Raw genomic sequence first — 19,886 nt, 5'->3', positions numbered from 1 at the left:
GTCTCTGAACTGTGTTTTTGCCCTGAAGACTTCACTGGCTGTCTGGTGTTAATTGCCTCATTCTTGGCACTGCTCTAAGCTAAAATCCCAAGAGGTCGGCTTTTTTTTTTTTTTTTTTCCTTGAGATACTCAAGCCGTGATTGGCACCAGCAAATTCACCATGTCCAAAGTCACTTAAATCCTGCAAACTTCAGCCAAACAGCAAGTAAAAACTTCTGGACTTCTTTGCAAAGTGAGCTTTACATATTCAGGGAGATAAAGGTGAGCTTTGTGTGTGATGTGTGTCTGCGTGCGCTGCTTTTGTGTCTTCATATTTACCAGCCAGGTGCAGCGGGGTGGAGTTGCGTCCCTGCGTGTCCCGACAGTTGATGTTGTCCGGGCTGCAGAGCTTCTGCACTCGAGCCAGACAGCCTTTCTTAGCGGCGTCCAGCAGCGCGGCGTCTCCTCTCAGCAGGTCCTGGATGTCCGTGTCCCCGTCCTTCACCAGGTCCAGAGGCGTGTTCCCGTCGCGGTTCTTCTTGGTGGGGTCTGCTCCGTGCTGCAGAGAGGAGGAGAGAAAGAGGGAGGTTAGTGAAAAGATGCAGAGAGAATCACAACAAGCAGATATGCACACTCACATTTAAGGTTAATCCATCTTAAAAGTTCTTTTTTTTTTTTTTTTTGGTGAAATGCCAAAAGCCAGAAGCTAAAGATTTTAGGGACGCCGACTGTCAGTAGGAAACATTAACTATCGTCAAATCTAAAAACTATCGGTGCTCAAAATCCCTCATGGTCCAGAAGCCGGTGGAGGAGCTTCAAGTGAGAGGAGGATGAAGGTAATTCACCAGAGAGAGGAAGAGAGGGAGAAGAGAGACGAAGGTAGAGAGGTGAGGACAGGACATCCAGTGAAGTAGAAAACACCACACACCCAGGAGACCGGAGAGGGAAGCAGACATTTTCATCGCTCAACTGTCTCCTAGGCTACGGTTTAACTTGTCATTTCATTGTAAGTTTTGAAATCCGCTCATTAAAATTTGATGTTGTGGGACCACTCCCCCGGGCATCCACTACTGGCCTGGAAATGTCCGTTATACGTCTCCCATGGCTATATGGATAGTTTCTTTCTTGTTTTGTTTCTTTACCTATGTGTTTTAAATTTTCCCGTCCTACTTCTCCATTTCTATTATCCCCACGCTGCTGCTGTAATCACACTCTCCCTGTAATTTATTCACTATCTAGGAACAAATTTGAATAGAAATAATTGGGGGACATTTACATATAAATAAATGTCAGTTTTGTTACTCCTTCATTGAATTCAGCCTATGTTCCACTTCTTAAAAGATTTGTAGTAGTGGAACATGAGAGGAGCTGGGTGCTTATCCACAACACTGACACTACACAGAAACAGAGACAAGAAGATTGTCTCTCCTCTTGATTGACAGTTGGTCATCACATCGGTCCCAGACCTCAAGTCGAGATCTGAAGTCATTTTGAGTTCAGACATTTAATGCCAAGTGCTAATAAGACGGATTCTCCTTTAATTGAGGAGAAATTCGAATTCATTATGTGCTGGCTCTGGTCCCCTAACGAAAAGAAAATGCTAATGTGCATTTTGTATGTCTCACTACAGTATCCCTATAGCGCGAGCACATGCAGCAGAGTTTTATCTCGAGCACAAACCAAACACAAAAAACGGGGGACAATAGGAAGTTGACAACAAACAGAGAAGACAAAGGAAAACCTACCGCTGAACTCTGGAGTAGATTATTCAAAAATAGAGAACAGTTACATCCCGAGGCCATGGCAGATTAACACCAATGTGTGGGAACACTCTGTTACTTGCATGCATGCGTGTATTTGTGTATTTGTGTATGTGTGTGTGAGTGTGTGTGTGTTAAAGGGGAAATGAAGGCGCTGCCATGTGTAGAGAAGAATCACAATCAAATCCAAGTGAAATGTGCCAGTAAGAGAATTTTCAACCGACCAGATTGAGAAGAAAAAAACAAAAAAAGACAAAAAAAAACAAAAAAACAGAAAGTCCACCCCGGACAATCGATCATCTGTCTGTGTTTCTGACCTTCGCCTCCAGTCCTCTTATTGCAAAAGCCAGACCGGCCATCAGATCAGTGAGTGTGGCCTCAGGGAGCCGCTGTATCTCTGAACTCCAGGACTGTTTCTGAGAGCGCACATGAAGCTACACGCGGCTCACACACCGACACAGCAGCGAGTTCTTCTGTCTGTTGCATTTGGACTTAATGGCTTTGTATTGGCAAGAATCGGGCAATAAAATCCATATCCCTAAGGAAGGTGTGATGATGATATGATATATATCAATATATTGGAATATCAACACTTCCTTCTTCCTCTCCACTAATTCATCCTTTCCTGTCCTTTATTCCTTCACTTGTAACACACATCTGTTGCCAAAACCGTCAACTGCCAATACCCTGAACAACTGTTGCCATGTGGCTCACGCTCCTGCCCCCCCTCCCCCTCCTTCTCAGACTCTGAATCAATCAATATCAGTTTGCCTATGGGGAGGTCAGCTCCATGGGTGGCTGCATTTCACCTGCCTTTCATACATACTGTGTAATAGAGTGTTAAATAATAGATTTTACCTCATATCCTTAGAGAGACAGTCTCCATATTCTGGGCTTCACATCTCTGCTGTGACCACTCCTTCACCTTCTCTTCTACAACTTGTAACAACATCAAAGCACCGTGGGGCACAAGTTGTTTTTCCGTTAACTAGTCGCATTGTCCCAAAAATGTTGTGTTTTTTTTTTCTTTCTTTTTTTTCCCTGAGCCAGAAATGACATTCTTTAATTGCTTTATTTTGTGGGACCAAAAATCCCAGGATGTTTAATTAACGGCAATACATCAGAGGAGCAAGGAAATCTCACATTTTGCGAAGCAGGAACCAGCAAATGTTTGGCATTTTATGCTTGATAAATGCCTGGAACAATTAACCGTTATTTGAGTTGTCAGTTTATTCAGCACTACATCACTGGTACTTCCAGCATTACAACATTATTTACAGCAAAAACTCGCCGCCTGTGGGGAAATCACTCATGCCACACAGTAGTGGCCCGAGTGTGTTTGTTCCCCGGCTGTCTGTGTGGACTGATACAGAAACCAGTCAGACAGAGAAACAGCCCCCCCAGAGCTGTCACCTATCTCCACACTGCCCACTCCCTGTCATCCAAGCCCCTCCGCTGACTGCACCATTCACCACATCCACACAACCCAACCACTGCATTATCGCTGTTTACTTTGTTTATTGCCAGCGCTGCGTAGTTACAGTCAGTCCCAAAGTGATAACGGCTGTGAACTGTTGCCTGCAGAGCCGTCTTTCACCACCTTGACACTCTTGACCTTGTCAGTCCTACACAGGCTGCACTGGCGTTTTTGTCCCCTTTGTTTCCATTCCTACTCATATGGCGGCACATTCAGCACTATTAATTGAAAAATATAACTGACAGGAAGCCATAACCTTCACCCTTCCCTCTGCCCCTTGCACAAATCACTTTTTTCTTTTTGTTATATTTTGATTTTGTAAGTTTTATTATTTTCTAGTTGTGCTTGTTTGGATGGCTGTGAGCTGTGTGCGTTTGTTTGTGTGTGTGTGTGCGTGTGCGTTTGTGCCCTGTGTGAATTCAGCAGTGTCGATCTAATATTAATTTATGCAGCCCCATATGGCAACAACACAGTGGTGATGTAACCTTGTCTGGAGGTGTTTATGATTGGAAAAACAAAAACACATTCAGCTGTGAAACTGCAACATTTCACAGGACTCATTTAGACTCAAAGAGATGTGACGAACAGGTATTACACAACAGATATTTTCAGCCTCGTCATCTGATTGGTCGGAGTTTATCCCAGACGGAGCTGGAAACTATGACTTGTCGTGGGGGAGCACGACAAGTCATACCTGCGACTGAATGCTCTCTTCTGATTGGCTGGTGAAATTTTTTTTTAATGTTTTTTTTTACATCAGAGAAAATGCCAGTGTTTCACATCATAACTACCCAGGCGACAACTCTGGTACATTTTGTTGACTTGTTCACATTAAATTTCCCTCATTTACAGCACAAACAAGGAGCCAGATGTCAGTTATTGCTTAGTAACAACAACACCGTGATGGCAGATTTTTTTTATTAAAAGACAGGACAGATTTCTGTCCTCGGAAACTGTGTGTAGGGGATGATAAAGTGTGTGTATACAGAAGGCAATAAAGCTGCACTAAGTCGTGAAATTTAAATGTTTGTATCTGGTAGACCGAATGATGTCATGAAAATGTGGCTGCAGGCAGCTTTGCTCGTGTTTGTGGCGCAGATTTTACAAACTGCATCTGAGCAAGAGTTGATCCCACTGATCCCTGAGATCCACGCGAAAACACAAATGCATCTCTAAGGCTACGCTTTCAGATGACACTCATTACTGATTCATCTGCCAATTAAAGCAGATATCAGTGGAATGTTTTTGTTAATATAAGTCCTAAATAGTCCTATTTTCCGTCAGCAATCACTTACATGAAGTATTTCAGCCTAAACACGAGTCTCTCCGTCACTCTGCTCTGCTGTAACCCGAGGAGAAAATTTTCCTTGTGGGATACAAGTGTTATCCAATGAGGAGAGAGAACGGCATGAAGGGCTGTGTGTGCAGCCAAGGGATGCGCGTGAATGTGGTGACGTAGCACGAGGACCAATTGATGCCTGACAAGGGCGGGGGCTGCTAACTCATGGTGCGTTCAAAGAAACTCGTACTTTGTGTTTTTCCTTCCTGTGAAGTCATACCAGTTCGATCTGGTACGAGTTCACGGGTCGGAAGTTACGAGTGGCCGTTATAGGGAACTTTCACAGACAACAGGATGGTAAAAACACGAGCTACGGGTTACCTGGAACGCTACCAAGTCGTAGTTGTGACTTGAAGCTGTAACTTACGGTTTCAAAAGCCTGCCTTGAACGCAGCATTAGCCGAAACGGCCGTGAAGCTGATATCTGCTTTAACTAACTAAACTTTATCCCCTAAAATACCAGAAAACAGTGAAGAATACCAAGTTTCTCCAGTTAAATTCTTCAGAAAACCAGTTTTTGTCCAAATAACAGTCTAAAACTCAAAGTAATTTATTCAAAGGGGAACTACGGTATATGCAAGTCTGGCCCTTTCTCTCTCCTCAGAGCTACCCCTACAGTTTGCACATTTTCATTCTCGTAAAAACTCACCACTAATCCTCCCTCTCCCTGGCCATGTGCATTTGTCTTCAAAGAAGACAGCAAGAAGGCAATCTGCGGAGCAATTTCTACCATGGTGGGTAATATTAACAAGAGATTACGGATTATTGGGCATGTTTGTGTCATAGTGACAGTAGTGAGTAGTCCATGTTTCTCACAAAACGAGATTTGGGACACGGCGTTGTTCTTGCAAGGTTGGTCTTGGCCGAAAGACCCTAGGTGGAAGGCAGAGAGCCTTTATTCTCCCTATTAAAATCACAATTACTCTAATGCTGTTTAATGGAGGTGCAAATCTTGCATAGTACATCTTTGATTAGTATAAGACAAAGGAAATGCTAATATTTGACACTGGTCTTAAAGAAGTTAGTGAACTTCACTGAGTGAACATGTAGAAGACAAAATCATCTCGGTGTGCAGTGAGGTCAAGTTTTAATTTTCACCTTAATTGTTCCTGCAACCTCCCACATGACCACTAATACTGGCTGTTCATCAGGTGTTTTGTTCACTGTGATTAAACCATTTAACATAATTTGTGATTCATCAAGTGATCTGTGTTCATGTTGGAAGTCAGTCATAATGAATTGGGGAACCCGCAGGTCTAACCTTGAGCAGCAGTTTGCAGATCTCGTATTTGCCCTTGGCAGCAGCTTCATGCAGCGGCGTGAACTTCCACAGGTCGGCCACGTTGACCGAGGCTCCGTGTCTGACCAGCAGCTCGGCCACCTCGTAGTGACCGTACGAACAGGCGTTATGTAGGGGGACCAGACCGCTGCAGAGAGAAAAAGTGCGGTCACACACACAGAAGTAGTTTTCAGAAATTAAAAATGGTAAGTGGTTTACCCTCCAGAACTTTTCTGTGGCTTTTTCAAATTTGAATTGTTCAAAATCAGTCTGGGTTTGTTTTTCTCATATTTAATTGCCCCACCACCAATTTCAACCACATGGTAAGTGTCGCACCCTTTGTCCTTGGCGTGCACGTCGGCCCCGTGGTGCAGGAGGTACTCCACCACTGACACTCTGTTGTAGCCGGCAGCAAAGTGAAGAGGAGTGGAGTGTCGTCCCTCCAGATCTCTGCAATTCACATTCTGAGCCGTACACAGAGACTGAGGAGAGAGAGAGAAAAGAGGGAGAGGGAGAGGTGAAAACATGTTCACAACTTGAACTGGTGGATCAAATATGTACTAACATGTCACGTAGCTGTTGTAATCAAGATAAACAGTATGTTTGTACATCACATACAGCAGCTCTAAGAAGAATTCTCTTCTGAGGAAAGTTTTGATTTCTATTGTTGCACAAAAACCATTTTCATACTGAAGATGGATGGATGGAGTCATATGTAATCTATGACTTACACATATGAACCATGACTTTTACTTTTTTGAAAAAGATATGTATGCATATTTAAATCTGCTTTAACTGATGCACATCTGTTTAAATCATTAACAACACCAAACGTGACAAACAGACAAACTATAACCACCTGTATGGATTTAGGATGAAAAAACATGTCTGTGAAAGACAAGATGTAAGAAAAGGGGGGTTTAGGGAACAACAGCAACAATATTGGAACTAATAACAAAAAAAAAAAAAAAACATGCATCTGCCGAAGTGAGGCCGACACCTGCTGCCCTGCCGTTCACAGAAAACAGCAGCGTTACTTTTTTGTTATTTCAAACCCAATTACACCATAGTTCAGCACTGCGAGGGAAGAGAGGGGAATTTATTTCAAAGTTCCCTTCTACAACTCTCTAGGATCCCGTTCTACTGGAAGTGAAATGAAACATCCTCCTGGCAGACTTCGTCAATCTGAAGCCATTATCTCTCACTTCAGCTCAGATCCATGAAAGCGTTTAAAAACTGCAGTCTGTGCCAGCGTGAGTTGGCGGATGTGGAAACACTTGCTGGTTCCAGCCTCTCAGAAGTGAGGATTTGATGGTTGTCTTTGTTGTACACGCTAATAAAACTGAATATCTCTCGGCTTTGGAGTGTTGGTCGGACAAAACCAGACGTTTGAAGACACGAGCTCAGGCTGTGGGAGGTTATCACCTATGTATTCTTTGTTTCTGACATCTTCAGAGACAGTGGCAAATGCCTTGAAAACACTGGTAACTTATGAAGTCCTGAGGAGACTCCACATCAAAATAACAGGAATAAAAATGATACACAACTGCTGGGTGGTTACAAGGAGACTGATTTGGGTTGAGGGACTGATGAATGCAACCAAATACGTAGAGGATCTTGAAGAAAAACCTGCTCCTGAGTGCGCACACCACCTGAAACTGGGGGGGCGACCGCTCGCCGCCTTGCAGCACGACAAACGACCCGCAGCAAACAGCCAAGACAACGGAGTGAGTGGCTTAGCGGGAAAATCTCTGAATGTCCTTGAGTGTCCCGGCCAAAGCCCAGATTTAAAGCCCACAGAACATCTGTGGAGAGACCCGAGGACGGCATCTGACCTGATGGAGCTCGACGGGAAATGCCAAGAAGAATGGGATAAACGGCCCAAATCCCGGTGTTCAAAGGTTGTCGAGACTTACCAAAGAAAAGAAGAATCTAATTGCTGCCAAAGGGGCTTCTACAGCGTACCGAAGGAAGGAAGGAAGGGCTGGAACACGTTTGCAAATGAGAAATGACAGCGTCTTATTCCAGGTAAATTTGCAAACATTTCTTACACATATTTTTCCATTATCGAGGATAGATAGAGTCTAACCGTTTAAAATGAAATCCGCAACACAACAATCAAGTCAGGGAATGTCTGAATGTTATCTTCCATCATCACAACATTTCCAACAGTGTTTTCTGTCACTGACCCGTCACCTGGAATGACCATCTTTAGAAGAGCCACCGTCTGAACCTGCTCACCATTTAAACTGATGATAGAGATCAAAGCAGACATGGTGGAAAGGATGTTATTTCTTAAAACTATCAATCAGCGCATATACTGTATATGTGTGTGTGTGTGTGGCTCAGGTTAAAAAAAAAAAGACTGACAGAGAGCCAGACCAGAGATCATTGTTCTGCCAGGATCCCCTGCCAACCTGCCAAAGCATCACACGTCACTCTGACAGAGCCTCTTCATCTGGATAACCCCATAACTGTCTCGCAGGGTAAAGAAACACGCGCAGAGTTTACTTGAACAGCCAACACCTCTGTCAAACACTTTACCGAATGTTACCAGGTTGCTGACATTTAGTGGGCGGCTTCATCTGTGACATATTACTGATGCTGTTACATCATGAGCGGCTGCGTTCTTAACATGTGTGGGCCCGGCGCGAATCAAAACCGCCATCAGGCCGAATCAAAACTAACCGAGGCGGAGAGCCGCGAGGAGAGGGAGACGACCGTGATTACAGGGTTACGGGGAGGAAATCTTGTCAGATGGGGAATTGTGGCCTTTAACAGTAATAGAGATTTGCAGTTGTTACCGAAATCAATGTGGACAACCATTCTAAGACATAAACACAAGACATTTGATTCCCAGCAACGAGTATCTGTCTGGCATTTAACAAAAAAAAAAAAGAAGAAAAAAAAACACTATAACCAGGAGCAGAACAGTCAGAAAGGTCAGAACATTTTGTTCCATTTTAATTTTAAAACAAACACTCTGTGACATCACCACACAGAGTGAGATTAGAAATAAGCTCATCTTTATAATACCATCTTTAGCTCATCATTCTCTGACTCACCTCTTCACAAACAAACCCCCATGAGTGCAAAGGAAATACACACGTTTTCTCAGATTTAAGAACAAAACATACTAACATATATTAGGCTTCAGCCTTATTTTCAGTAATGCAACTGGTTTTATATACATTTTTTCTAAACAGGAACCCACACCAAGCCCATTCCTAATGAGGCAATTAAAAAGATTTCCGTACCCTGAGAGCAAATTACTTCCCAGGGATCGGTGTCAATACACACGCCGAGGCCACTGAGGGTGCGCTCTTTTTTTTTTTTTTTTTTTCACATCCATTTCCAGTTTTCAAATTAGGAACATATTGATTGTCAGGAGAGTAAGGAGTCCGTTTCCTCACATTTAACCCCTGTAACACCGACTCCTCTACAGCAATGCGCGTATTCATTTGTGACATGAGGATTTATTACATTACTGGGCGGACAGGCCGGTGGGGAGACACAATCCATCCTGTCTAATGTTTCAGTTGTACACTCTGACGTGCAGTTTATCTGGATTATCTTTACCACAATGACACACATTACTTCCTTGTGAGCAAAAAAACAATGGACAATGTGCATTCACTGTCAATGACAATATGTCAAACGCAAGTAAATTACCTTGACGGTGTCCAAGTCCCCGGCTTTCGCAGCTTCGAGAAGTCTGTAGTCCACGTCTGAGTTTCTCACGGGGACGTTCTCTACAGGAGCACAACATGTGGATTAGAAATACTTGGTAACAGTTACATGTGATTGTGAAAGTGAATTTGTTCTCCACAGAGACGAAGAGTTGAAGGGAAAAGACGACATTAGACAGATTTCCTTTGGGGCAGCAGAGTGAATTCCTGCACAGATGTAAGACTTGAAAGTCGTGTGTGGTTACATATTTGTTCATCTTCATGTCATCTAAGTTGCATTTTATTTTAAATTGGTTCTTCAGTTATGAGTGCTTTGCTTTATTACAATATCACAGGGCTGGTGAACACAATATCTATTAATTTGCCTCAATAGCGATCAAGATAACAGTACACAATAATTACTTACTGCATGTGTGACCTTGTATCTTGTTCACTCACTTTTGAGGTCTGCATTTTTAATTATTATTATTATTTTAATTATTATATGTGACTGTTATTGTCAAAAAATTACCAAGTGCAAAATCCAAATGTCAGGAGCTGCAATTTTTGTTTCCCCATTTCCCGTCTCTCTACTTTCCTATCCATTAAATGCCTGAAAAGCCCCAAAAATATACTTAAAAAAAGCACATCAATACAATAAGCCCATGAATGTTATATTTTCTGAATTGAAGAAGAAAAGTGAAAATGACCAATAATAACTGAAATTGCAATCCTGATGTCTGATGTCAAAACTCAATGTGTGGCCATATAACTGCAATATGTTTTTTTTTGCATGTCTTGCAACCCCAGCCAGTGTGTTGAACTGCAGTCTGTGTAGCTATGTAAACAATGGAGGATAAATAATGCAGGTTTTTGAAATGTCAGAAAAATCTTGTTCAGAAAATGATTTATGTGGAAGGACACCACATTTAGACCTCCAGGATACAGGCATACGCTTCGCGTGTGAGAAATACAGAACGCAAACAGATCTTTTGTTTGTTTTCAATAAAACTCCACAGGCCACCTTTAAACTGGTGCAGCAGCAGCAGCAGCAGCAGCAGCACCACTGTGGTGTTCCCTTTACCAGTGAACGCCACACTCTGTCTTCTAAAACTATTTACCTATCTGCACCTCCAGTCTGAAAATATCAATATTGACCTTTACAAAACAATCACAGTTAATCTGGCTGTTGCCAGCTAGTGCATAGCAACTAAAACACACCTACACATGTGCACAGCCAGCCACCCACCCACTCAATCACACACACAGACACACAAAGGGTGGTATACCGTTGAGTATTTGCTGTACGGCTTCATTTCCCATTTGAGCAGCAGTGAAGCCCTGCAGTGACACCAGCGAGGCGTCTGCCCCGTATCCTAGCAACAGCCTGCAGGTCTGAAGATGGCCTGCCATCGCAGCCCGGTGTAGCGCCGTCTGACCCAGCGTGTCCAGTGCGTTCACCTGTAAACACAAAAAAAAAAACCCTGTGAAATAATTCTCAAAGGACTTTCAGTCGCTACAGTCGCTCCCTAAACTTCCTCACTTCTTAGAAACCCAGTGTAAACTTTATGAACTGTTATTATCTGTCACATTAGGCTGTGATGAGTTATTATTGATTGAAATGTTGTAATTTACTTTTCAGGTGAAGCCAATTTCCCTTAAATAGCCTCATCTGCAGTGCGTCTGCTTCAGGTGAGACATTCATTTTGTCATCGTGTAATTATAAGTTTTTCCGTGTGGATGGCGCTCTGATCTGAGTCACTGATCATCATAGAAAACGCTGCAGTCTTTCTTATACTGTCAATTCTTTCAACGTTCAACTCTGATATTTCTTCTTTTTTTCTTTTAAAACCCTGTCATAAGATAATTAAATATATAAATAACATGTATGGATTAGAATACTGCAGTGCATACATTTTGTTTCTTACCTAACAAAAGACCTTTTTATTCCCAGAATGCTTTATGGCAGCCTCAGTACAAATTAATATAGACATTTCCAATGATTACATTACATTTGCTTGTTATTTGAAATAAGTCATATTTATGCACAACATCATAAAAGTGGTTTTATAAATCGTATAGATTTATTAAACAACTGAGAAACTAGTTATGAGTAAAATAACGGGTTGTGTGTTTCTTTATTTATACTGAAGTAGAAATAGGTATATGTTATGAAATTGTCAGATTACATACTGTAGGTGTAGATTACAATGGGTTTAATGTGGTGCAATTACAGCGTTATATATGAGTACACTTAAATGCACCAGTATCAATAGTGGCTGCACAATAACAACAGAAGGTAACATTCTCCCAGTAATGAGAATTGGATGAGTCACTACTTTCATTGTAAACTCAGGGTTGTTGTTGCTGCGCTGCATCCTGGTCTACTTTATGCTACTGTGAAACAATCAGTGCTCCTTCTGCTGTGAGCTACTGTTGAATATCAGACCAACATGGCCGCTCTAAAAATAAACCCTCGCTCTTTAAAGCCGAGGGTCTGACGCAAAAAAAAAAAAAAACCCTAATGTTCAATGCAGAGGTTTCAAATTGCAGAAACATTTACAGCAATTACATTAAATGAGTACGAGAGGGCTGTAATTACAAAACACAAACATCTGCGATATTGATTTCTATACATGTGGAGAGGTGGATTGCTGTACAAACAGAAAGGTTTATGGATGGATATAAAAAGAAAAATTTACATTTCCTCAAGGGATGATTAAAGTGGAGTAAAAAGAAAAACAGAAATAAATTGACAGATTTTTTTAAAAAATGAAGGAAATGACAGCTGATAGACCTGACTGTGTTTTACCTTGGCACCATGTTTCTGTAGCACCTCCATAATGTCATTGTGAGCCCGCTCTGCTGCCACATGGAGAGGAGTCATGAAACTACACAGAGGGAGGGAGAGGAGAGAAACACTGGTTTGTTTGTTTTATTTTCAATGTACATGCTTTAAAGGGATAGTTCAACATTTTGGCAAATTGGTCCATTGCCATAATCCCTATAGACCCTTTCAGAGAGTATAAACAAAGACAGGTGTGGCTCATTAGAAAACGCTCTGGTACACTAAATTGAATGGAGCCTTAATTAGTATCCTTGGTAACACCTGTATTTGTTTATACTCTCTGAAACGGTCTATAGTTTTAGGAGTAGGTTCATTACCATTGTCGGTGCAAGCTATTTTTGGAACGGTGGAGCAGAGCCACGAGCTGCTCAGAGCTACGCGACTGAGGCTAATGGAATTCCTTGGTTTCCCTCATCAAACTCATCAAATACACAAATGTTATTGAGGTAAATTCACGCAAAACCGCTGAGGCGCGTTCCCGTCGGGGGCGGTTTTTCGGCAAACAGTCTCTGCATTTGCCTCGAAAACAACTGAATGAATGCAGGTCCCAACTTGTCCACGAGAGTGTTTTGGAGTTGTTGGATTGTGTATTTATTTGATGAGTTTGATGAGGGAAACCAAGAAATCCCATTAGCCTCCGTAGCGTAGCTCTGAGCAGCTCATGGCTCTGCTCCGCCGTTCTAAAAATAGCTTGCAAGACTATAGGGATTATAGGGATTATGGCAATGGGCCAGTTTGCCAAAATGTTGAACTATCCCTTTAAACAAATCAAAATGCTCATCTTATTTTATATCACTTAGTTTTTCTTCTTTATTTTATCAATATCAGTCTGTAATCACCTGTGACAGTGTTCTGTTGTACAGTATACAACTCTAAATATGGATACTCACTCTTTATTCTTCTCGTTGACGTTGGCGCCTTTTCTCAACAGCAGCTCCGTCACCTGTTTCCTTTTGGGGTGAGGCGACGCTACTGCACAGTGCTAACACACACATAAACATCATATAAGTATCTGTGTGTGCATGTATGTGTGTGTTTGTGTGTGTGTGTGTCAGGTACAATCTGCCAAGTCTGCGTGTTTCTCACCAGTGCTGTCTCATGTGTGTGAGGGTGTTTGAAGTTGATGATCTCCAGTGCCAGGGTCTTCTTCGCCTTGGCCATGTCGGCTTCTCGAGCGGCTTGAAGCAGCGAGTGGCCCTTAAACTCATCTGAAAAAACACACACACACACACACACACACACACACACACACACACACACACACACACACGTAAACTCTTTTGAGTTATTCTACAAAACCAAAAGTTGCAAAAACATCTAAACCCACAACAGAACATCTGGTTCTTTAAAGGAATGAATAGCTGGACCCAAACGGGAGTTACACGGCTCTCTCTCAAACTCTAACAATGTATTCATTCACTCGCAATGACCCCACGGCATACCAGCGCTTCATCGAGATTACTTCAAAGTTGTTTTTTCTTTTTTACCAGCAAGCTAATAACACATGATGCAACAGTCTGTGTGCTGGAGTTGGAGCGGAAACAAGTGATTATCCTCCAAGGGCTGGAAATTACAAACAACAAACTATTTTGCTTCAGAAGCATTTTCGGCAGCATAAAAAGGGAGTCTGTTCATAGTCTATCCACTGACAGAGTAACAGCATTCATGCATTTCTAATCAGACATTTAGACAAATGGTAAGAGCACCGCAGATGTCATATTGTCTGGAAAACGTAGTCCTGAGAGAGAGGAGAGAGAAAGAGAGAGAGAGAAGAGTCAGAATCAATGGCATAAAGAAAAAGCTGATAAGTGGGAAAGAGGAGCAGCCTCTGCAGTTAACTCTACAAAAAAGTTGTTTTTCTGCTTCGTTTTCTGCTTGGTTTTTTCGCTCCAGAATATTTGGGTTTGTGACCCCTTTGAATGAAGAAAGGCCTAGGGTTAAAGCGTTAGTATAAACACGTGTGCTATTCAAAGGGTTTGTTTGATTCAAAGGACGTTTTGGAGGCCAGCAAGGGTGAGAGAACTCAAGTTCTTTGGAAGAAAAAATAAATAGTTTGAGTGAAGAAAATGACAGAATTCAGTTCAACAGAAACAGAGTTAAATTCATTTTTAAGAGAGCTGAATTCCAGTCATTTCAGAAACACTTGACACATTGCGCTGTCAAACAGAATCTCTAAAAGATCGCCCTGTTGTTGCATTTAATGACAAAACGGCATTTGAGGCCTGACGATCAGTGTCAGAACGACAACCTGTTGGATCAATAAAATAGTCAACTTCAATTGTGCTTTTATTTTAGGGGCTGTTAACTCAGCGATTTTGAAGTGCTTCTTTGTGCTGAGTAAAAAACAACACAAAAAAACAGACCTTTCAAAGGAATATTTAGGAAAAACACTTATTATGAAGATGCATGGCTCTGTGCTAAGGTAAAGGCATTGCAGAACATTTCAGGTTTTTCCCCCATTTTAACTGTATCACTGTTAAATACTGTTATAATAAATAGAAAATTTACAAACATAAAGTGTTTTATACAGAGAGTTTCATACTGGACTATTTGTAAGCAGGCACTTCCTGGCCTTGGACCTGGTTGCCTGGCAACCTCACAGCAAGAGAGCGATCAACTGTATTTGCTAAAATGTCACAAGATTCCTTTAAAAAGCAACCGTACTTGACTCACTCTAACTCCAAGCCAGGCAGTTACCTTAAACTTCTTTCAGTTTTGTTCAAGCCATCTGTGCAAACAAGACTAGACTGATATATTTTTTTATAAATCAATTTTCTACGATAAACGACAAAAAATCCAACTTGTTTTCCACCGTGGTATTCAAGTCAATAGGAGGCGTAATGGAAGGTAAGTGTTTTTCAGTCTGTAACAGTCAGTTAACAATTTTGTCCAGCAAAAGATAAAGTGCAGGGAGACAGAGCTGACTCACTAATTAACTTCCAAAGAGTTGCACAGCGCTTCCTGGCAGAGACAAAGACTTAACTTGTCTGCTTTTGACACTGTGGTGGCTGCACTCATAAAGAAAATATGGCTGTTCTGAGAAAATGAACTTAATTATACAGCTCTTTCTGTTTAATTAACATTTGTTCTGTTCAATTACCATATCATACATCCCCCCAAATGCCCAATTCAAATAAAACATGCATGTAGATGTGCAGTTTTTGTCTGTGCTTCATTAATCTTAACAAAATGCAACACTAGAGAAGAGCACATCAATAGAGCAGATTGATTGTGGGATGAAAAAAACACTGTGTGCGACTCTGAACCCACTTGAAATCAAAACAGAGCAAGGAGCGCAGTTGTTCAAGAACACATCAGGTGAAAAGCTTTGAAAAGCTTGATCCTTGCATCCTGAAGTGTAGATGCAGTGCGTCTATGAAAGAGCCAAAGTACAAATGAAACTCGTAGACAGGAGCTATAAATGTGACTAATGTGTAGTGGAGTGTGAAAATAATGGATTTAGATTCCCTGATTGATTGCAGCCAGAAACCCTTCAAATATGCTAGAAATTACGTACATGTAGGTGTGGGTTTATTCTAGTTTATTATGTCTAATGTACTTTAACATATCGTTGATAATTTCATAGTTACAGTGGGGAAAATAAGTATTTGGCCCCGTGCTGATTTTGCCCTTATTTCATTTGATCAGATGTAAATTATTTTATAGCCTTTAAAGTTTAGGCTATTGATTGATGATATTATTTTTGGATGTTTTGTTGATATTCTGCCTCTTTCTGTTAAAATAAACTTACCATAAAAACTATAGACTGTCCATTTCATTGTGGGGGAGCAGACTTACAAAATTAGCAGGGGATCAAGTACTTATCTTCCCCACTTGTGCTTCCCTGTTTTTGAATTTCTCACATCACCTGAGCAGGATCTCTTTTACCAGCTGCAACTACTTGATAATGACTGTTGTACTAAATTGGCCAGATTATACGACTATAGGTGCATCTCAATAAATTAGAATACCATGGGAAAGTCCATTTCCAGGAGTTCAAGTCAAACAGCACCAACCAAGTATTGGGTGCATATGGATTGATATACTTTTCAGAAGGCCAACATTTACATTCTAAAATGCTTTTTTAAATAGTTTTTGGTAATAAACACATTTCTTGAGATACTTAGTTTTAGGTCTTCATTAAATGTAAGCCATAATCATTACAATTAAAATAAATGAAATAAATAAAGACATGAAATGTTTCATTCTGTGTGTAATGGATCTATAATGTAATAGTATAGTATATATAATAGTATTAGTTTCACTTCTTGAATTGAATTACTGACATAAATATACTTTTCCATGATATTCTAATCTATTGAGATGCACCTGTTTATATATTTGTATAGACTGAAAATGGTATTTGAAGAAATAGTTGTTGTATTTGAGGGCCTAGACGTTATGTATTACCAACGTCAGAGAGTATTAACACAACCACAAAAAGTAAAAAAAAGAAAAAGTTGATGAAGTCTGATTCACATAACCACAAAAGTATTTATACATCTCTTTCATATGGGCAGTAGCCTCCTTGCATGTTGCTATGTTAGAGAGTTTGTTTGTGGACTGTCTGTTAGAGCTAAATGATAAATGTGAGCCTCAGTCGAGGCTCCATTTTCCTCTTCTCAGCTATCCAAGCATATAGATCTTCTGGTCACCAGACTCTGGTGTCTGTCTCACTTCACACCAATGATTCCTTGTTTTCTGCTCCAGAAAACAACTGCTCTCTTTTCAGAGGACTGAGATTTCCATTTTTAACCGTCTCAACGCTCACACGAATTCAAATCAACTGCTCCAAACATGCCTGGTGTAAACACCCCCTCTTAAAACAACCTATTCATTAATTCAGCGCCATGACACATTTAGAAGCTGCTGTGCGCTGCAGCTGTGGTTTATGTAAGTGCCACACTCACACGTAAGTCTCTCCTTCAGCTCAGGAGTGGGTGCCATGTCCACAGAGCTCTTGCTGTGGCAGTTGAGCAGGGTCGGGTCGGCCCCGTGGCTCAGCAGCAGAGAGCAGACCTCCACTCGGTTTTTAGACGCCGCTTCGTGGAGCGGGGTGAACTGCCACAGATCCATGGCATTGACACACGCTCCATGCTGAAAGACAAAAGGAAAGAAACTAAGCAAGTAGCTTTATCCCTGCTTTGAGTAAGTGTGAGGGGAATTAGGCAAACGCACACTAAAAACAGTCTTCCAAGACTGGCTGATACATATCTGCTTTGTTTTTAATTAAACAACACAAAGAACAAAACAGTACAACTTGATTCTTTTGGGATTTCCATTTTTGTTATTAGCAAAAAATATAATCATTTTAATTAAGGATCAGGTTCCACTGCTTAAGTAAATACTGAGCTTGTGTGGGTGTGTGTGTATGTGTGTGTGTGTGTGTCTGTATACCTTTAGCAGAAGCTCAGTAACTTCATAGTGTCCATAGGAGCAGGCATTATGTAGAGGCACCAAACCACTGGAAGAGCCAAACACTTCAATTAACAATACATATCATTTTAAAGACTGAAAACAAATGTTCTTTAGATCTACTCTATGTCTCCATTTCGACTAATATGGCTGTGCAACACTGGCAGATTGTGTTATGTATCAAATTCAGAACAAGACATCCAATAACTCAAATCCTCAAATGTCAATCACTGGATGAAAAAGTTACAAATTTTGGACTGATATGTTGGAGACGTCTCCAAATTCTGGTCAATTCAATATCTTAATTTCAATCTTTCATAAAATCTATTTTCTTTTATCATTATTAACTTGTACGTACCCTTTGTCCTTGGCGTGAACATCTGCTCCATGCTGTAGTAACAGCTGAACTATCCTCACCCTGTTGTATCCTGCTGCCAGGTGGAGTGGGGTGGACTGCAGAGACAGAGGGACGTAATAAGAGTAAGACAAATGATGCACATGAGTGGATATGGGAATAAAAGACAGTAAAATAAAGTAAATGTTAGCCCATGTGTTTCTGTTCCCTCGGCAGCTTGACAACCTACCATCATAATTTCATCATCATCTGTTCTGTATACAAAGAGTGTGTTGAGGAAGTACACGTTGGGGGGTTTTAGCTATACAGACATTTCCAAAGGTAAGAATTTCCAGGAAGCAATGGGCTTTTCCACTCCTGAATCAGTCTCAGGTGACAAAGCCTGACTACATTTCGCCCATAAAACTGATGAATAGCTGCAGTTCTGAATGCTTTAAGATGTGGCTGAGATGAGGTGGCTTCAGCTCTCCATGCAGCAGCGTTGCCTCTATACGCTCTCAGCAAAGGCCATTCTTCCTCCAAAGCTGGAAGTGACACCCTGACTGGGGCAGAAATGTAACGGTGGCGAGAATGTTCCCATTATTCAGTCATATTGAACTTGATCAATAGGCAGAGATCAAACTGTGAATAGGGCTGGGATTAAAGCTGCAACATGCAGCAGGCAGATATGGACAAAAAAAAAAAAAATCTGACGGTTCACACTGTGCTGCTCATTGTTGGGTAGTTCCATTGATCAAATACCTGAAATGTAAGAGTTCTTTTCACAGATTCATGTGCACGTTCAATATTTGGACAGCTTGTGTTGGACAAGGTCTGTGTTTCAGCAAATAACTGGACACAAATCAAACTGCCAGGTCTCAGATTTGATTTGAGTAACTCTACTCTCTCTATATAATAAAGAGAGATCTGTGTGGGAGATAAAGCCGCTTTATCACATGGTGCCCAAGGTTTAGGTGTCACATAAGATCAGCCCAGACCCTAGAGGTGTTTAAGTCCTCTCTGAAGACCATGGCATTCAACTCAGGTTGAGGCAGAGCCCTTCTTGCTTCTTGCTTTTGTTATGTCCCAATGTGCATGCATGCATATGAATGTATGCACGCATGTTTGTATAAGTGTGTTGTCTATATTGTTCTATATTGTTTTAACTTTCTACCTGTATAGCACTTTGACGACTTTGGTCATTTTGAATGTGTTCTACAAATAAAAATTTGATTTGACTTGGCAAAGTAAATAGACTGATATCAATATGATTTAATATTCTGTCGAAACTGTGGTCCTTGACGTATAGACATCGGCAAACGCCATGTGCCTGGTGATGTTTTTCTGAAACTTCACTACAGCCACCGAGTCCAACTCGATCGGACAAAGATGTTCTTTGGTTGTATCTTTAGGGTCATTGTCCTGCTGAAATATCGTCCAATGAGTTTGATGCACTAGGATAAACACATCTTCTGTATTCACCATGTTGCTTCCACCCACAGTAAAATCATCATCATCATCATTAATAAACACCAGAGTGTGCCAGTTCCATTGGCAGCCATACTTTTTCTTCCCCTTTCACAGAGGTTGATTTTCTTTTTCAGAGCATGCAATTTTGTCACCTCCCCCTCTCTTTCATTTTGTGGTGAATGCACTGAGGTTATGGTCATAAAGGAATCATCAACACCAACATCCTGGAGAGCATTCTTGCCTAGCATTTCCAGTCCTCCATACAATTTGTTTTCCAGTGAAACAGCTTGTTTGCCATTTTCTAGTTTTCCTCTAAG

At 41.2% G+C, this 19,886-nt stretch overlaps 1 protein-coding gene across 1 annotated transcript in view; it reads right to left on the bottom strand.

Annotated features, from left to right (window-relative positions):
- LOC310994625 (poly [ADP-ribose] polymerase tankyrase-1-like) overlaps positions 1–19,886 on the bottom strand; it is an 89,173-nt gene that overhangs the window by 17,774 nt on the left and 51,513 nt on the right. The window contains exons 7-17 of the mRNA XM_083983369.1: positions 18,124–18,218; positions 17,748–17,814; positions 17,261–17,447; positions 13,437–13,558; positions 13,241–13,332; positions 12,315–12,393; positions 10,792–10,963; positions 9,507–9,586; positions 6,171–6,316; positions 5,817–5,982; positions 319–538 (exon numbers count right to left, since the gene is read on the bottom strand). Coding sequence (XP_083839495.1) covers positions 319–538; positions 5,817–5,982; positions 6,171–6,316; positions 9,507–9,586; positions 10,792–10,963; positions 12,315–12,393; positions 13,241–13,332; positions 13,437–13,558; positions 17,261–17,447; positions 17,748–17,814; positions 18,124–18,218 — 1,426 coding nt within the window. The remainder of the gene's footprint in view (positions 1–318; positions 539–5,816; positions 5,983–6,170; positions 6,317–9,506; positions 9,587–10,791; positions 10,964–12,314; positions 12,394–13,240; positions 13,333–13,436; positions 13,559–17,260; positions 17,448–17,747; positions 17,815–18,123; positions 18,219–19,886) is intronic.

Source organism: Trachurus trachurus, assembly GCF_905171665.1.
Source record: "Trachurus trachurus genome assembly, chromosome: 12".
In the NCBI taxonomy this organism is placed as follows: Eukaryota; Metazoa; Chordata; class Actinopteri; order Carangiformes; family Carangidae; genus Trachurus; species Trachurus trachurus.
This window is presented reverse-complemented; position numbering and strand designations above follow the sequence as displayed.